This window comes from Pan troglodytes, chromosome 15 (assembly GCF_028858775.2).
Source record: "Pan troglodytes isolate AG18354 chromosome 15, NHGRI_mPanTro3-v2.0_pri, whole genome shotgun sequence".
Lineage (NCBI taxonomy): Eukaryota > Metazoa > Chordata > Mammalia > Primates > Hominidae > Pan > Pan troglodytes.
In genome coordinates this window covers 77,742,967-77,763,200 of record NC_072413.2, presented here as the reverse complement: position 1 = coordinate 77,763,200, position 20,234 = coordinate 77,742,967, and the positions used below count along the sequence as shown (strand labels likewise).

Sequence of the window (20,234 nt, the reverse complement as noted above, 5' to 3'; positions counted from 1 at the left end):
TGATAAAGATTAAGAATCCAGTTCCACCTGGAAAATACTAGATGTGATCTTGGTGTTAGGCCAGATTTAAATTTCACTCAGTTTGGGTTGTATATTATAGTAGGGCTAACAAAGACGAACTAAGTAGCAGTAACACCGAAATGCAAATGTGAATACTGTAGATTTGAGGAGTAAAAATATACCTGAGAACAACTCTGGGAATAGCAATTATTTTGTCATCTCATATTACTGCCATTAGTTTAAACATCTCCTTCCCAACCATTATAAAAGCTGCTTAGCACAGTCTTATTGATGGATGGATGTGTTTCATCTTCACTTCCTTTTACTGTCTGCCCTCTGGTGGAAGTGCTGTCCCTTGAGATTTGATCAAAGGACATTTAAGAAAAGTGAAGGCAGAAAAACTAGCTACTTGACAAACTGAAAAATATACCCCTGGATAACGACTGGATGAATCAATGTGGTTAAGTATTGCCATGCCCACTTATTAGGTATAAAAGTATTACTTTTTTTTTTCGCTCTGCTCTGTGGCCTCCTGCCCCCAAGACTTTTAGAATCTTGAAACTATAAATATGTAAAATCCAGGAAGTTGATCATATCTAATTATACAAAAGCTCATCCAAGAATACATTTGTTTTCACTATTACTCTATTTCCAAAGATGGGAATTCTAGGGATAGCAGCAGGGGTAAGGGAAAGAGAAGAAATGGGAAGTGAATTATATTATTTTCTCTGAATTTCAGAATTCATTCCCACATTTTAGATTACAAATGTGAATTTACTAATGATCTTAATTGCTATTTGGCTTCCATAATCTCATGAGGGTATCCTTTTCCTAGGGGTTATTTGAATGCTCTCCAGCTCATCCGTTTTTCTTCTTGGATTCAAAGAGAAAAAGGACAATGAAATATGAATTTACTGCACAATTTAAGATTAACAGAAGTGCAGTTGGAAATGAAACAGTTTATATGCAAAGAACGAATCTAAAGTATTAGATACTGATTTGTTTTGTGAAGAACACAATTAACATTTATAAATCGAGTTAAAATCCAGACCCTCGCCTTTAGATAGCTATTCAGATACACTTCTGAATATCTTCATTTGATGCAGATGGTTTTATTATAACTTTATTGTTTAAAGGTTCAATTCTGGGTTCTTGAAGCACATATTCAGAAAATGTGATTGTATCTGTGACTTATAAAAGAATCTAGTTCCCAGAAAAAGGTAGGGATAGGAAAAAGCAGAGAATAATTTTGTTAAAAAAAAATGTAGGTTTTGGCAAGGCACAGTGGCTTATGCCTGTAATCCCAGCACTTTGGGAGACTGAAGTGGATGGATCACTTGAGCCCAGGAGTTTGAGACCAGCCTGGCCAACATGGCGAAACCCCGTCTCTACCAAAAATACAAAAATTAGCCAGTCTTGTTACCCAGTCTCAAAATAAAGAAATAAAAATTCTAAAATAAATTTGTTAAAAATATAGATTTTGTCAGGGCAGCCCTATTATATGAAATCATAAATTTTAAATGAGCCAACAGGTTTAATTTTAGCTGTTAAAGGGGAAATGAAGTTAGAGATATAAAGTTCTGTTTCAAACTAATTTAGTCAACAAATCCTAATTGAGCTTTTACTTTATGCCTTGCTCTCATGATTTGGGATTTTTTTAAATTTCTCTACATATTTACCAGCAAAAATATACCGTGAAAACTTGACTTCCATTGGATTTGCAAGGTTTCTAGACTCCTATTGACCAAACTCCAAAAATATTTACGTTGTTCCTAAATATAATAAGATTAATCTATACCAAACCGTGGTGACCCTTAAGCACAAAAGTAAGTTCTGAGAGTGAAAGGCGATTGCTTATACCTAACTCAAAACCAGCAGTTTAAAAACCCAATGTGATTTGAAGAAAAAATAAATTATTTCATTTAAAATCTGATGCTCACATGAAAATAAAAATTGAATTATAGCACACACTAAACTACCCAAATTTATGAAAAGTGAGAGCTTCAAATGGATGTAAATTAATCAGGAAATAACCTGTAGAAATTAAATGCCTCATAAACGAAGACAGCTAGAAAATAATAAACTTGCTGGCAAAGTGAAAGAAGATAAAGTAGTAAGTATGATAGAACAAGGCCAAGGAAGTTAGCCAAATTTAGTGTATTTCCATCAAGCAAAAGGCCTGGAAAAATGTTTTAGAAATGGAGGCAGTGAATTAGGGTGTTCAAAACCAGAATTTTAATCTTAGTGGTAATGTAGAATTGCAAGGTTGGCAATTTATGTCAAAGATGTGTAAATGTCACCATTATCTGTTGCTGCATGGGCAGTAGGTCCCTTCTCTTTAGGCAGTGCAAATCTTGCCCAAGAAACTGATTTCTGATTTTAATCTGTATTGTTTTTGGAAACTGTGAAGCCTGAGATACATACATACATACATACATATATATATATATATATATATATTTTTTTTTTTTTTTTTAATTGAGAGAGAGTCTCACTCTGTTGCCCAAGCTGGAGTGCAGTGGCGCGATCTTGGCTCCCTGCAACCTCTGCCTCCCGGGTTCAAGCACTTCTCTACCTCAGCCTCCCGAGTAGCTGGGACTACAGGCGCCCGCCACCACGCCTGGCTAATTTTTTGTATTATTAGTAGAGACGGGGTTTCACCCTCTTGGCCAGGCTGGTCTTGAACTTCTGAGGAGATATTTCTTATGTAATGAAAAAGAGGGCTTGATAGTGCTAAGCAGGTAATCCCCATTAGTGGAAATCAGGTCCTCTGGGCAAACCTCTTCTCTCTCTGCATTACTAGGAATATCTACCTACTTCTTGTATTAAATATACCACTGACGTATTTCCCTGTATATCCAGATCACTCACCAGGAATACTTTATGGAGTAAATAAAATTAGAAAAATGCAATGCTCATTCTTCAAATGTGATGAGTTGAATAATCACATGTGGAGGAAATCAATATCAGCCTCCTAGAGCTACATGTTCACTCTTTCAAGGTAGGGGTTCTGTCACTCACTTTATCTCCTCTCATGCTCCCTTACAGAACACAACAGATTGTTTTAAAAACGGTATCTCCCCACCCACCCCATGTTACTCAAGAAATGTTGGTGTTGAATTTCTGTCCTCTGCTTCTGAATCAGAGAAAATACCTGTGTGGCCTCTAGAAAACAAATGGATTTAGTTTGGGGCCATTCAGGTTTACGCTGTTCAAGTCTCATAACAAATAGCAATATATACCCATAAGCTGGGGAGCTATAGAGCTAGAGAATCTGAAGCTGAGATCAGGAAAAGCCCACTGCCTTATTATGAATGTTGCTGTGGAGATGACTTTCTGAGGCAGGGTGAGTAGTTGAGGAAAGATGGTGATAATATTTCAGAATGACCAAGCCTCAATTTTGATAAGCCTTAAAATCTACAGATTTGATAAACATTGCTGCATATAGAGATATCACTGCTAAGAAAGGAAGAAAACCATTTGGGAGGTCAAAGCGAGAGGATTTCTTGAGGCCTGGAGCTCGAGACCAGCCTGAGCAACATGGTGAGAACTGCATTTGTACACAAAATAAAACAAATTAGCTGGCATAGTGGTGCATGTAGTTCTAGCTACTTGGGAAGCTCAGGCAGGAAGACCACTTGAGCCCGGGAGTTTGAGGCTGCAACGAGCTATAAACACGCCACTGCACTCCAGCCTAGGTGACAGAGTGAGACCTTATCTTAAAATAAATAAATAAATAAATAAATATATAAAATTAAAACCTAGATTTCTTAAAGTGTTTGCCACAAAACAAGCTAATTTAATGTATGTATTGAGGATTGTGACCTATTAATATATGAACCCTTAATATCTAGCACATGCTTAACATATACAGTTGACTCTCAAAAATATCTGTTGAATTGAATTTCGCGAGGAGTTAGATAGCAAAACTATTCTATTCTCTGACAGCTAATTTCTTAAAAAAAAAAAAAACAGAATAGGAAGGACTCAAATCTAGAGATATATTGTATCCTGCCTGAGTGCTCAAAAATATTTATTGAATGAATGAATGAATAAATTAATGAAAACATGGCACCCAAGTTCTGGTATAGTTCGGATGTATCTGCCCTTTTAGGGTTAAAACCTCACATAGCACATACAGATTATTACCTAAAAATATGAAAAAAAAAAAAACAAAAAAAAATAACCCTGACCAGATCACATTTACTTTCCCTCCACACAGCTGAGCTCCCAATGGAACAGATTACACTCCAGAATGGAAGCCCTATCATATTAATGATATGTCCCTGTGTCATACTAAGGGTATGAACTCACAGAACTTCCTGGATCCAATTCCACTTGCAAGAAACCAAAGCAGTCAGGCTTCAACAGATTTGAAATCTTGTAAATCATTTAGGGGTCAGAAATGGAAGGTTTTTATTTTTATTAGATTATTTTTTCATGAAGCTTAAATGTTCTAGAATTAGCAAAAGAGAATTTTTAATGGCTTTCCTTTTCTTAAAAGGAAAAAAATCTGAAAGCAATGCAAAAAATAACTAGAAAATTCTATTTATTTTAGTCTTCGCAGAAATAAGATCCTGGCCCAAGTCCAGCTATTAATTCTATTAAACATACACAGAAATTCGATGATATCTGTTCTCTATTATATACATATAAATGTTTAACTTATAGTAAGTCTCAAAACAGACAACTGTGAAAAGTTGATAGGAAATAATCAGGGACTGCAATTGCCTGCTGGACATTAGGTCATATATAGCTCACTATAAAGAAAGACCATAAAACATCAAAATGTATCTGGGTCCAAATGGGGAACACATTGAAGCTTCTGATTGCTAAAGTCTTCTCAACTTCAGCACAGTAGATACATTTTGAAGCATCACAGCTGTTGACACGGCATGGTACAGTACTAATTTTGTGTTTACTATATTGTTGCACAAGTTTTCTCGACACACAGTTAACAAAATTAGTATAAAGATAATACCATGTTAACTGCTGTTGAAATCCCATGGAAAATATATATATATATATACATATATTTTTGGTTCTCTTAGCTCAGAACAATTCATGAGTTTTAAGTCATTTACCAATCTTTATGGCTCCACTTACCAATCTTTAAGCTCCTCCATAGGTTCATCCTTTCTTGATGTCATTCCAACATATATTTCCTCATGTTCCCACCCTCTGTGAATTTCATAGCTGCCACTGGCTGCTACACATTTGCTGCTCCAGTGGTAAGTCTGGGCATCTGCTTGCCCAATGTTAAGTCATATACCATGATTTTTTTGTTAGCTTATCAAGAGACTGACTTAATTTTTGTAGGATCTTATTGCTCTTTCCATGGGATTTGATGCTTTCATTGATACAATATTTATATATGTATACTTATACATATATAGATATAAAAATATACACACATTAACACACTATAATCTATATATAAAACACATGTATAATCACATATATGTATGTATTGTTTTTTGCAAAAGAAAAAAGAAAGCAAGCAAAATAAGACTGACCTGACCTACCTGTACTCGGCTCACATTCAACAAAGTCTTCATCATCACTTGAACATTCAGCAGATGAAACAAGATCATCTGATGTTGGCTGTTTATGTCAAAGAGAAAATAATGGGGTAGGGGAAGAGAGAGAAGAGAGAGAGATAAGGAAACTAATGAACAAAGACATCAAAGATTTATCACTGTGTCCCATCTCCCATCATTACGATTATTTTTCTAAAGAGGGCATACCGTAGGATGAAGAATTCTTAACTACTGTGTGACTGAGAATGACTCTGGGTCTAGACCATCTCGGGGGGGTCTTCCATAGAGCTGAGTGACCCAAGGTGGTTCCAGGAGACTTAAGCCTAACCCATCCCCATAAATGACATTTTGCAGCCTTACTTCATTCTGGTTTTGAGTTTTAAGAATCAGAAGGACAGGAGAAGGGCTGCTGTAAAGGATGGGCAATGTAAGAGTGCAAAGCAACACAGACATACATTGTGGCTTTGAGAGAGTTTCAATCCTTATGGTGTGTGGTCTCAAGGGTATGCCGTGGTAGTTGTGCATCTACAGGCTGGCATAATTAATGAATGCTGTGGAATGCATTCTCTTTAGGAACTGCATAATGGCTTTTATCATTAGCAAGAATTCCTTCATGTAATTGCTGCAATAGCTGAATTGGTAATGTGGACCAGTAGCATGATACCACACAATAGTCCCTGAACACAGGTAAGGCTGTTCCTGAAGAGAGCAAAAACAGTTCTGACTGCAGTAATAGTAGTTCAACTTGAGGCACCTTTTAAATTCTGAGTCTTGCAGAAACTCCCCAATCCCAGGGAATCTATTACAAGAAATATAGGAGACTGAGTATCAGCTGTGAGAAGAGCCCTCCATACAGTAGGTGAGATGACTGCTTTCTGTATTTGGTACATATTGCATGCACAATAAATATTGAATGAATGAATCTACAGATCTTATGCAAAAAACAAAACTTTTGGCCTACTATGTGCATAAGAAGACTCAATATATTATAGTTCAATAATGCTCATTTATTTCCCCTTCTTCATGTGACCAATATTTACTGACTTGTTGATCTTCCAATTCCCAAATGTACTAAAGTCTGGATCCAAATTCAAGAGGAAGAGGTAATAAACCACTCCCCTTCTATTGAGCAATTACTACAAGCCAGATGCTGTCCTAGACATACATATACATACATACACACACACACATATATATATATATATATACACACACACACACACTTTTTAGTTACAGTTATTAATTAGACGTGATTCTCACAACCATCTTTTGGGACAGGGATGACTATTACATGACTAATTAGAATTGCAGTTAGACAGGTTAAGTGAGTTGCTGAAAGACATACAGCTAGGAAAACACATAGTGGGAATTTGAATAAATACATCTTAGTCCAATTCTGTGTTTGTGGCTTGCAATAGGCTTCTTTATACCTGGTCTTACATTATGGACAGAATTATGTCCCCTCAAAATTCATATGTTGAAGTCCTACTCCCCAGCCCCTCAGAATGTGACTGTATTTGATACAAAGCCTTAAAGAGGTAATGAAGTTAAAATGAAGCATTAGGATGAGCCCTAATCCAATATGACTTGTGTCCCTCTAAAAAGAGGAGAGTAGGATGCAGACATACCCAGTGGGAGGAAGGCCATATAAAGACACTGGCAGATAGTCATCTACAAGCCAAGGAGAGAGTTCTCAGAAGACACTAATTCTGCTGACACCTTGATTTCAGGCTTCTAGCCTCCAGAATTTCGAGGAAATAAATTTCTATTGTCTAAGCCACCTGATCTGGGATATTTTGTTATGACAGCCCTAATAAATGAATATATATGACAGCCTTTCTACTCAGGATTTCCAGAAAACATCCTTTTTAAAATAATAGACATCCTAGGTATGGAATTACTGGACACAGCAAAGAACTGGAAAAACCACATTAGATAATTCATTGATTTAATTAACAATGGCAGAGAAGTGCCCTACACAACAATATTGATCTTTATTCTACATCTGAAAGGGGTATAGTTCAAACCTTGCTCCTCGAAGCTAGCAGAAAAAAAGAATTTTTATTTTTTTAATAAAGTTCCAGGATACATGTGCAGAACGTGCAGGTTTGTTACATAGGCGCAGCAAACCACCATCTCACCCATTTACCTATCAGCCCATCACCTAGGTATTAAGCCCCGCGTGTATTAGCTGTTTATCCTGATGCTCTCCTTCTCCACACCGAAAAAAGAATTTTTAAACATACTTTAAAAAAAAAACACACTACTGAATTGTTCATTTCAGTTCCAGCAACTGAAACTGGTAGTTACATCCTGGGGGACTGTTATTTGTGTTAGAGTCATGGTAAGCATATTCCCTTGGTGTTTCCTGCTGAGAGGGGGACTATAATAGCTCTACTTCTAGTTACTTAGGGAAAGGAGCTGGTAAGTGGGAAAAGAGTTAACTGTTGAAATAAATAAGGCAATTATAAGAGGAAAACACTATTTTGGAAAGACCACAATCATTGTTTAGTAGTTTTTAAGCATGCATTCTTTATAGGGGCAATGTCTCCCACCAAAGGCAGGAAAGATTGGTTTGGGCTGGGGGACAATCTTAAATATTACAATGGTTTGTGACCCTCCCAAAGGCCACAGTTACATAAATGAATATGTAGTATATCTTTGGAATTGAAATGTTGTGGGAAAAGGGCAATTAGGGGGAACACTTATCTGAAAAAACTCCTTAAGGTGGTGGTAATAAAGAGGCGGAGAATACACTGCTAAAGTGTGTTCAACTGGAAATTTTAATGATTTGACTGTAAGGGCCTTGCAGAATGGCCCGGTAGGACTTTGGTCCCTAGTATTGAGTGAAAGCTGGTGAGTTAATGAAAATCTAATGAGCTCCTTTCAAGAACTGAAAGCCTGGCAATAAAGTTTAAAGGCCATTGAACAAATGTTTTAAAAACAATGCATAACTTCAGTAGAAACCAAAACATACATTAACACAATATTAGTTGAATCTTTAACTCAGAGGAGACATCTTCATTTGCATGGGCCAAAAGAAGAAATGTAATTTTTTTTTCTTCAGAAAAAGGAGTAGACTCTGACGTTGAAAAGATATTGTCTTTCCTCTCAGCTTCCTTGGCTTCCTCTCATACTACTAAGTTTCTCTCCCCTGTGGTTTAGGTGACACCATCCCCAGCCCCACTCTCCCACCCCTTCTCCACCTCCAATTCCATCCCAAGAATGGGCCCCTAATCCCCACTGCAGACCCCACACATCATCTTTCACCTTCTGACTCCCTTTTTCCACCTTTAACCCTCTCTGTGCTCCACTTTGCCCAAAGATTTGTTTTCTGTTGATCTTCTATATGAGTACATGTGAATACAGTGTTCTTCCCAGGCAACAGAACCACATTTTACCAGTAGCTCCTAGCAATGGTGCCCAGACTCAAAGGAGTTTGAAGGGCAAATGATCCAGCAGTGTGTCATAAGAATGGGCCTGGCCCTAGACATAGCACAACTGTGAATCCCAACTCCTCTACTTAGATTCAGAAAGTGACCTGGGATGTGTGTGTGTGTGTGTGTGTGTGTGTGTGTGTGTGTGAGTGCACACACGTCACTTAGTTACTTCACTATTAATCAACATCATAATTTAACTTCACAATCAACATCAGCCTCTCAATCAAAGTAATTCCAAGCCTGATAGCCACTCCTAATTTAAATAAATTTGGTATCTGCCTATGTGCTCTATTTGTTACGATTTACCCTACATTAGAAGTGTTCTTTGTTGCTGACAATTAATTACTTCCATTTTATGGTACACATACTATTCCTGGTTGCACCTGCCATGAGGAGTGATAAAGAAAAATGTACTCATAAAGAGCTTAAACAATCATTCAAAGGTGATCTGTTTTCAGTGGCTGTGAATCTAGACAATCTGTGTGGGTCTTATATGAATTCAGTTCCTTCCTTTGTGTCTTTCAGACCTCATCGTTACCACTTAGAGGTACAGCCAACTGAAACTCCCAAAGCAGTTACAAACATTTCAGTCCCTCTTTGCCTGTTTTGGTAACCAATGTTTTCCTCAAGAACCTGGCATGCAACATTGGCCACACGTGCCACAGAACACTGTGTAGTATGGAAAGACTTCCTCTGCCAGAGGCCTTAATTTGCAAAAAGCCTTAGAATTAGGGATGCTACACTTAGACTTTTTTTAAACGACTTTTGTCCCTAACGTCTAGAAAATCCAAACATTACAAACCAAGGCTTTTGGATGATATGAGCGGCTTAAGATCATATCCTAAATTAATGGCAATTGGATTCAAAGATACTTTCAGAAAACCCAGGGCTTTCTTTTAGCAGTTTTTTGTTGTTGTTGTTGTTTTGGCTTTTTCAGTCTGTGTCCTTTTTCAGATGCAAGCAAATGCAGGATCTGATGCTGAACCTTGAAAGAAAAGGCACACTTCTTTGATTGCTTTCCATGGCTTGTAAAACAGGTTTCATGTTGCAGATAGACTCAGACTCAGAATAGAATTGCTATAAGTAGAACAAATTGGTGGATCTCTGCCTTTTAATAAAATGTGGTAGCCTTAGGCTGCATGTCTGTATTTTCCTATAATCACAACCATTGTCTGTAATTACTTTTAATTACTTAGAAGAAAGAGCAGTTAGTATGCCTGCAAAGAAATGGATATCTAGACTATCTAGACTCATGCCTACTAATAACATTTACCACTTAATAAACACTGGCTACATTTAGGCTTTGTGCTGAGCTGTTAATTCATATTAATTTAGTATTCACAGTAACCAAGGGTATAACCACTTGTAGTGAATTGTTATTTTTAACTGTCCACCATCCATGCTCCTCCAGGAAATAGTGTTGCTTTAGGAAACTCTTCTATTCATAGTTACGTTGGGAATGTTTATCAAGTTGCCTTCAATGTCATCTTCACATTTTTTCCCCTCACAATGATTGTCTAAAGCTCTCATAACTTGCAATGGCTATGCTTAAAGTGCTGACATATGATGGTTCCCCTATGTCAAACACCAATATTCTCTATAAGTTATTCAAGCAAGACTTTTTAAAAAAATCTATGACCACCCACCAAATAATTTTCACAGTGGCTGGGCTGTTAGATTTACTGTCAGTGGTATATGTCATCAAGGTGCTTTTTTCATTCATTCATTACTTTAATGAATCTTTTTCAAACGCCTCTGTGTCAAGCACTTTAACAGTTATAAGGGATAAAGCTATAGATAAGACACAGTTCCTCTGCTCTGGGAATTCACAGTCTGATGAGACAGGCAAGTAAACAGGCAAACTTGACGTAGTAAACCGCATGCTCTGACAAGAGGAAGCATTAGTGTGCGAAGGAAGGAAATAGCAAGAAGGCAGAGAGCATGTGGGAAATGAGCCCTCAGGGACAGGCAGTGGTGAGACAGGGGAAGGAAGTGAGGACGGGTGGGCTGGAGAAGGAGAAGGGCATTTCAGGTGAAATAGTATTTGCAAAGGCTTAGAGGTCTAAAACATGGTTTATTTATACACCCACTAGTAGTACAGGATGACTGGAGGGAAGGGATGGACTAGAATGACAGTGTGACCACTACTTGAGCTATGTTGTTCTTGAAAACTTAGATAGTGAGCATGAATTTCATGTCCTGCCCTATCAGACTTCTCTCCTTCCTCCACTCCCTGCATCTCACCAGTGTCATCTGTCCCATTTGGTTGGAAGCTACTACACATGGTTTATAGAACATAGTGCATGAGTATGACTGCAATGCAGTTTCACAATGCATACTAAGCACCTTATCTTGCTTTCTCAAGGGGAGAAAAATATTCCTCTGCCCCTATATATTAGCCAAGTCCTATATTAAAAACAATAATTCATACTACTACATGTTAAAATATGTATTTCATATTTTTAATCCACGTGTTGAAATTACTTTGTTCTGTGTTAGGACTCATAAAACTAAAGATAGGTATTATAATAACTTTCAATAAAATATCTCTCTGGCAGGAGCCCTGTATATTCCTTTCCTGGAAGATTTTTTATTGCATTTATGTTCTTTTTTTCCTCCTAACAATGTTTATTGAAATTACCTTAGAATAAAGCTGGGACAGAAGAAAGCTCAGAACTCTGTCCACCCAAGTAAATTTATGGGTATATTTACCTTCCAATTCCCTAAGTTTCACAAATCGGACGTATTTTCCTCCAGTGAGTTATTGCTTCTATAATCATTGGCTTCTAATTGTGTACTCAGAAGGGTTTTTACCCTTTCTTGGCAATGGTTCTACACTGTTCTTTGTTATTAATCCATTATTGGGCATGAGAAAAGTGTCTACTGCTGTGAGCTGTGATCAGAACTGCTCAAGACCATTTCACTCTGTCCCCTCCTTACTGCCCAACTGCCTTTTGTAACTTCAAATTCCACCCTTCAGCTCTTTATCTTACACTGGTAATAGGCTAATCATTTTGAGGGATAATCAATTTTCCCCACCCATCTCCTTGGAAGCACAGTTATTTGAGATTAAGTATGAGATAAAATAAGTCCTGCCACAGAACAGCTTTATGAAATTATAAATAACACACTCAAGAATGATGATCTCCTTTCTTCCAGTGAAAAAGGAAAAGGGAAAGGCCCATAAATATTCTGAAGCCCCACAGAAAACAGCCATACATCTCTGCAGCTGCTCCATGCTAAAAAGAATTAAATTCCTTTAAATGTTTGCTGTTTTAGTTCTTTCCCCTCTATACCTTCATTCTGAGATGGAGTTGGAGCTCTGAATATCTCAGATGAGAGAGGACCCATCTAGCTTCATTATGAATGTTCATTCTCTATTTAAATACAAGCTGCCTGAGAGAGTTTTTCAATTACCTAATACCCATTGACTCTAAGTAAACCTATAACCTTTAATGAGATTTGAAAAGTTTGACCTTTTTTTTAAATGTATCTATTAAGATTTTCTTTACTAAATTGTGGCCATCACAGTCTCATCTTTGATCAGTGCTAATACCCACACATACAACTGGATGATTTTTTTTTTTTTTTCCCTTGAGACAGGGTCTCTCTCAGTCACCTAGGCTGGAGTGCAGGGGCGTAATCATGGCTCACTGCAGCCTTGACCTCCTTGGGCTTAAGTGATCCCCTTGCCTCAGCCTCCTAGGTATCTAGGACTTATAGGTACACGCCACCACACCTGAATAATTTATTTATTTTTATTTTTTTGTAGAGACAGGGTTTTTCCATGTTGCCAAGGCTGGTCTCTAACTCCTGGGCTGAAGTGAGTCACCCACCTTGGGCTCCCAAAGTGCTGGGACTACAGGCATGAGCCACTATGTCTTGCCAATGATTTTCATATTTAATCAAAAATAGAAAAAACATAGAGCTTGGGCAAGCTTGTTAGAAGCCATTATCTCCCTCTCTCTCCCATCCCTCTCACTCACTCAATTTAAGCCCAATACAGAAACAAACTCACAGTGTGGTAAGATTGTATGACTGTCATACCTATACTCTTATTTTATTCTGATTAAACATCCCATTTATAGTTACCTTTGAAAGCCACTGACATTGTTATGATCAAATGAAACATAAATGACTCTAACTTGTCATACTCAGGTGTGAAAGATGGGGGCATCTCATGAAGCAGGTCCTGAATGTTGGAGGTGAAGGGACAGAATTCTAGTCTTGTTAAGATACTATCTAAGGTGACCCTTGTATCCTATGTCTATGAGCTTAAGTATTTCGATTGGAACAACACCCTGTGAATTTTAAAACTGTCTTACAAGGTTTATGTCATGGGTTCTTCCAGCTATTACTTTCCCTTCTTCCCTCTACCTACTCCTGAAGATAATCACTTGCCAAGATATGACTACATGCATAACTTACTTGCTCATATATCCATGAAATGAGATAGCTCTAAAGAGAATCGCCCTGAGCTAAAGATATTGCATTCTGTCTGACCAAAATTAGGTTATTGGAACAGAGCTCTCTAAAACTGAATTTAAAAAAATATTCTGAATATATGATTTTATTTACATTTGTACTGACATTTGCATTGACTCATTCACTCACTAATTTCCTTGACAAGTGTTTATTAATTGCCTATGATGTGCCAATCACTGTGCTTGGGACCAGGCTGACCTGGTCCTTGTCCTCATGGACTTTATAGACTACTGAGATTTAAGCCAAGTCAAACCAGAAAACACTGATTAGTTGCCAAATCATTAGCTATAAAATCTTAAAATTAGTGTTGGGCTCATAAGCGTCACCCAACAGTAATTATTCATTGTCACTAAAGACAGCAGACTACATAGGAATTCAAGCAAATCGTATCACCCACTCCCTAAAACCTCTACCCATATTCTTTTTCTTCTTTTCCACAATGCATATACTAGAGCAGGATAAAGAATGACATGACTTATAATAACTTTTGCTAATGAATTAGTCTTTAAGGAAATCCCTTTGCAGACTCAAGATTTAATTAACAGTAGAAAAACCAAGCTAAGCTTGGCCAAATTTTGTGCCGAGGATTGGGATCCTTTATTTCTATCCTTGAGGTCTTCTAGGATTATATAAATAAATGTAGTGCAGCAGTTTAATTTTTTTTCCCCCACTTTTAAGATTTTTCTTCTATTTGCTCAAAAAAGGAAGGGTAGATCAAGAGAGAGGGGAGGGAGGAAGGAGAAGAGAGTGGGTGGAAAAGGGATTAATCTGTTGTTCAAGGCAGGCTGACAGAGGGAAGAGGAGTATTGAACCACAGAAGATTAACCAAACTTCAATGTACCTTCCCAAAAGCAGGAGGAATGTAATGCTACGTGGTGTTCCACTGATAAGCAAATCCCTCTAAATCCTTTCAATTTATTTCTTGGCCTGAAGAAATTACATATTATTTAGGAGACAGAAAAATAAAATAAATAAAATCACCCACCCAAACCACACCATCTTTAAGAATCTAGATCGGATGCCTGTTGATTACATACATATAAAGGCCTGGCTTTGATGGCTGCTCTTCTTTCTTATTGGTGCTGTCCTCTCTAGGATTGCTAATTAGAAAGGCTTGGCTGTGTTTCCACTGTCAGCTCTTTTGTTCTCACCACAAATACTCATTTTGAGTATTTAGGGTCTAACCATTATAAAGGAAATTTAACTGAAGCTCCAAAGACCAAATCTACTTTTTTCCCTCCCTTCTTCCCTTTCTTTCTTCTTATTTTCCTCCCTCATGTCTTCCCTCTAAGAAAGAGATGCAAGCTCAAGACGATGTAAACACAAGAAAAGAGTGCATGTTAGTACATCCCAAAACTTAGTATGTGGCACAGAAAACTTATCCAGAACAATCAAATGCAATGAAGTGAATATAAAATACAACTTCTAGAAATACAAGGCTATCTTTTCCTTATTACACTGAGAAAAAAAAAGTATATCCTCAGCCATGTAATATAATGTTAGAAAAGTCAGAGACAGGTGTCACAGCAATAGCAGAAGTTAAACCAAGTTTTGGTATTTGAAACTGGACTTAAAATAGGGAGTTACAAGTGATCTGCGGCCAGTAAGTTTGAGACAGAACTATGAAGGAAAAATGAGAGTCAATTTGAGAACATGGTATGAAGTCCCAGTAGAGGAAAAATGCAGAGGAGGTCAGCTTTGGGTTGAGAATTTATCCCTATTCATGCCTAGAAGGAAATACCAACCTCCCACAGAGAAATGTGGGAGGATGGGTTCCCATAAAGCTGTATGATTTATATAAAAAACCTCTAGGTAGGGAATGTCTTCAGGTGCTATTAAATTGAGAAGTTCAGAAACCCAGATGAGCCCACTCAACCCCAGAAGTCACATCCTTATTCCCAGGCTGCAATTAGTAGTAAATAGATAAACCCATCTTAGATATTGATTCAAAATAATTTACAAAAGCAAACACAACAGAACTTCTATGTAGAAAGAGATGAGATGAATTGTTTCTCATTTCTGATAGACAGTGAGGCTAATAATTTTCCCCGTTCTAGTTCATAAACAGCAACACTCACTTGCTGTCAAAATGGGTGTTGGAAATGTAGCAGGTGTAATCACAGGCATGAGATCCATGAGGTCATCCACAGGGTTTTTTGCTCACAAAGACCCTTTGTTAGGTTGTATGCTCTGCTCTTACCATCTTGAAATTCCTAATCATTTATCTTTGCACTTGTGTTTTGTAAGTGAAGTTCAGTGGAACAGTGCGGCATGAAAGCAAGCAGAGGAGATACATGCAATGTGTGTGTTGACTTCCATTCCTTGCCGCTCATCCTCATATAGTGTTCCTGATGCCCCAATGGCACAGGATCCTGTGGATTCACTTACATATAGGAGTAATCTGAATCAAACAGCTTTATTTGAATTTATCCCCCAATGTTTCTCCTTGGGAGGTTGGTACTGTCTTCTAGGCAAGAGTGACTAGGTTAAGTTCTCAGGCCAAAGCTGGCCTCCTTTGCTTTTCCTCTCTCCGGATTCTATATCATGTCCTCTGTATAATAGGTAAGGATGTTATATCTACAGGCTGAGTAGGAACACTGACATCCCCAGGAGCTCATGCTCTCCCTTTGAACCAGAAGTTGCTTAGAAGACAGAGAGAAGGCAATGGCATTCTAAGAAGCACATCAGGAGAACCTATCACATCCTTTCTTAAGTCTCTGTATCAACCAACCATTTACAGTATAGATGATGACATGAAAGGGAAAGATAGGGCAACCCGGAAACCTCTTCTTGTTTTTTTTTTTTTTTTTTTTTTTTTTTTGAGACAGTCTCACTCTGTCGCCCAGGCTGGAGTGCAGTGGTACCATCTTGGCTCACTGCAACCTCCGCCTCCCAGGTTCAAGCAATTCTTCTGCCTCAGCCTCCCAAGTAGCTGGGATTACAGGTGCCTGCCACCACGCCCTGCTAATTTTTTGTATTTTTTGTAGAGACGGGGTTTCACCATGTTGGCTAGGCTGGTCTCAAACTCCTGACCTCGTAATTCACCTGCCTCATCCTCCCAAAGTGCTGGGATTACAGGCGTGAGCCACCTGTCCTCTCTAGGATTGCTAATCAGAAAGGCTTGGCTTGCACAGGGCAAGAGACCTCTTGTTTTTGGTTCTACCTGATGCATCAGTAGGCTGAAGTTAAAAAGTGTTGGTAGAATGTGCGTGCATCAAGAAGTGAAACAAAAAGCAGTAAGTTACTTTTGGATGGCATTTCCACTCTTCCAATAAGAACAAAAGACACATGCATATATGGGCTATGACATACAAATTGTGTTATTTCAATGATTCTGCATTTGAGCTGAATGCTCTTATATCTGGATTTAAAACTGGCATTGCACACAATATAAGGACGAATGGTAATATTCATGCTAATTTACATTTTTATTTACTTAAATGTCATTCAATAGCAAATAAAAACATAACAAATAGACTATTGAAGAAAGGGAAAAGAAATTCTATTCTAGCACTTTTAACACTTTTTTTTTCTGGATTTTTGGGCAAGGGGCCCCTTAGTTTTATTTTGCATTGGTTTCCACAAATTATATAGCTACCCCTGAGAACAGTTCTGAAAAATGATTTTGAACAGGCCAAAGGAGTGTGACATGGTTTCAGAAACCCAAATTATGACAAATAGATTATGTTCCTGAAACCAGGTCCCTCGTGCTTCCCTCCTAGCCTCATGACTGTGGATCTTTGTTTTTGTTTTTGTTTTTTTTTGAGACGGAGTCTCGGTCTGTCGCTCTGTCGCCCAGGCTGGAGTGCAGTGGCTTGATCTCGGCTCACTGCAAGCTCCGCCTCCCGGGTTCACGCCATTCTCCTGCCTCAGGCTCCCGAATAGCTGGGACTACAGGCGCCTGCCACCGCGCCCGGCTAATTTTTTTTGTATTTTTAGTAGAGATGGTGTTTCACCGTGTTAGCCAGGATGGTCTCGATCTCCTGACCTCGTGATCTGCCCGCCTCGGCCTCCCAAAGTGCTGGGATTACAGGCTTGAGCCACCGCGCCCGGCCGACTGTGGGTCTTAACTAGCTTTATTCTCTCAAAGGTACCAGAAGGAAACAGCACTAGTATTCCTGTACTGGTGTGGCTCTTTTAATGCACATGCTCCCACTCTAACTCCCCTCTCTATCTGCCCAGACCCATTTAATAACATTCCAGACAGTATTCTCTAATAAGGGCGCAGCTTTTGTTTATTTCCACTTCTGAGAATTCTGGGTTTTAATGCCACCACTTTGAAAAAGAATGATGACCATATAATTTTCTGGAAAAAAAAAAAAAATACAACACCTTTTTATACACAGAAGTGATGTGGTAGATGACAAAACCGGAACTCAGACCTGATCACAGGGAATCAAGAACCTTTGCTCGCATTGGCTTTAAGGCTAACTTACCTCAGAGAATTTTGAAAGCCAGCTGATCTTAGGAAAAGTGGGCGGCCTTTCCACCCTGGCCCTCTAGGAAGAGAAAGTCAATAAGCACAAACTCTGCTGAGTCAGTGGCATCTTTACAAACTGTGTCAGAAAAATATTTTTAATTTACACTCTGCCTCTTTGAAAGAAATCAATATGTCATTTGCTGGGACTTTAAAAAAAAAATCTAAGCATCTTTATTTAGTTTTTCTAGATTCTTTTTTCTTGTAGTCTTCTAGGGAGCAAAGGAAAAAGTGTTTCGTTTGTATACATATTGATTCAAATGCTTTGAGCAAAAAATAAACAACTAAATACAGCAGAGTAGCTTTAATGACAAACTTTTAGGGATCAAGATCTCTAAGCAACACAGTCTCATTTGAGGTGATTGGAAGTAAACAGAAATCAATAAAACAGAATTACTGGGCAATAAACAAGATAAGCCACATTTATAATTGAAGAGGCTGCTTTTCATGCATTCATTACTGAAGAATGCACTCCAGCCCTATTCTATTTTTACAGCAGCATAGATTTCCTCCCAGCTTGTAGTCTTTTTCTTGCTTTTTTTTTCTGTTTTGAGAGGTGCTGAAAAAGAGTTTAACATATATCTGGAGGCTTCTATACTCCTACAGCTGCTCAGAGAACCCAAAAGACACAAGAAAGTGCTTAGCACAGTGGGCAGGAAGTGTCTCCTCAAACCCTTCTCATCTCAGGTCTCTATATGTCCAGCAAAGTGCCAGGTGAGAAGTGTGGCATAGCACGGACATAAGTATGGCCTGATGGAGCTTGGTTCCTGCCTGTAAAGTACTTTCAGCGTAGCAGGGAAGATGACTATTGTAGACATTGTCAGTATCCATTCCCCTCTTCCTCCTTGCGAGGGCTGGCAATGTGACCGGCCTAACCAAGCCTCCTTTGCAACTGAAAGTGGCCATGTGGTAGCTCTGGACAAAGAGCTAAACAAGGAAATCCTCTAGCGGCTCTAGAAATGCTTGTTCTATTCTTGATAAAATGAAAAAGACTTGGCTGGTCTGACTGCTTTCCCTTCTTCCTTGGGTTTGCACGGGACATGTGGAGCTGCAGCAATCAGCTTGTGCCCATAAGGTGGCAGTTGGGGGGAAAGCCAAGAAAAGAACTGGGAAGCTGACTCAGATATTGTCAAATATTAAATTTGACAATTATAAAATAAATTATAAAATAATTTATTATATATAATCAATTATAATTATTACAATAATTATTAATTATTATAATTATTTATTATAAAATAAAAATTTGGCTCCTATTATAGGAGCCAAATTAAGCAGTTTTATGTTCTCTAAACTTCAGAATTCTTGTTTAAGAAAATGTATCCTGTCTTCAGTCACTGCAGGTCAAGTTTTCTCTTACTGGAAGTTAGAGCCAATCATAACAGAGAGAACAATACAGAGACAGCAACCACAAGCAGAGAGGATGCAAGGGCCCCACGGGATTGGTCTCCTCCTTTGGCACTCATTAGTCACCAGGTGACATTCTAGCAATACCCAGGGGTGGGACTTGGGTATCAGCCTGATGAGAAAAGCTCCACCGTGATTACAATGCCCACCACAGCTTGGATGTGTGTCCCCTCCAAATCTCATATTGAAATATAATCCCTAATGTTGGAGGTGGGGCTGGTGGGAGGTGTTTGGCTCAGAGGGGTGGATCCCTCATGAATGGCTTGGTGCCCTCCCCATAGTAATGAGTTCACATGAGATCTGGTTGTTTAAAAGAGTCTGAGCTGGACCGGGTGAGGTGGCTCATGCCTGTAATCCCAGCACTTTGGGAGGCCAAGGCGGGTGGATCACAAGATCGGGAGGCCAAGGCGGGTGGATCATGAGGTCAGGAGTTCAAGACCCACCTGGCCAAGATGGTGAAACCCTGCCTCTACTAAAAACACAAAAATTAGCCAGGTGTGGTGGCATGCATCTATAATCCCAGATACTCCGGTGGCTGAGGCAGGAGAATCGCTTGAACCTGGGAGGCGGGGGTTGCAGTGAGCTGAGATCACACCACTGCACTCTAGCCTAGGTGACAGAGCGAGACTCTGTCTCAAAAAAAAAAAAAAAAAAAAAACAAAGAGCCTGGGCCAGACACAGTGGCCCACGCCTGTGATTACAGAACTTTTGGGGATGAAGGAGGGAGGATTACTTGAACTCGGAAGTTTGAGACCAGCCTGGGGAAAATAATGAAATCCCATCTCAACAAAAAATTTTAAAAAATTAAACATTAGGTGTGGTGGTGCAGGCCCGTAGTCCCAGCCACTCAGGAAGCTAAGGCAGCAGGATTGCTCGAGCATGGGA

The 20,234-nt window shown here is 38.7% G+C and overlaps 1 protein-coding gene across 50 annotated transcripts in view; it reads right to left on the bottom strand.

Moving 5' to 3' along the window:
- The window catches only part of NRXN3 (neurexin 3), a 1,722,001-nt gene that overhangs the window by 78,469 nt on the left and 1,623,298 nt on the right, over positions 1-20,234 (bottom strand). For 29 of the 50 annotated variants that reach the window (XR_010151246.1, XM_063793837.1, XM_063793832.1 and 26 more), the window contains one exon: positions 5,517-5,604. Coding sequence is in view for 47 of the 50 variants with exons in the window: in XM_063793837.1 (XP_063649907.1) it covers positions 5,517-5,604 (88 nt within the window). In the remaining 3 variants the exon portion in view is untranslated. The remainder of the gene's footprint in view (positions 1-5,516; positions 5,605-20,234) is intronic. The other 21 variants (XR_010151247.1, XR_010151248.1, XM_063793838.1 and 18 more) reach the window with 1 other exon arrangement.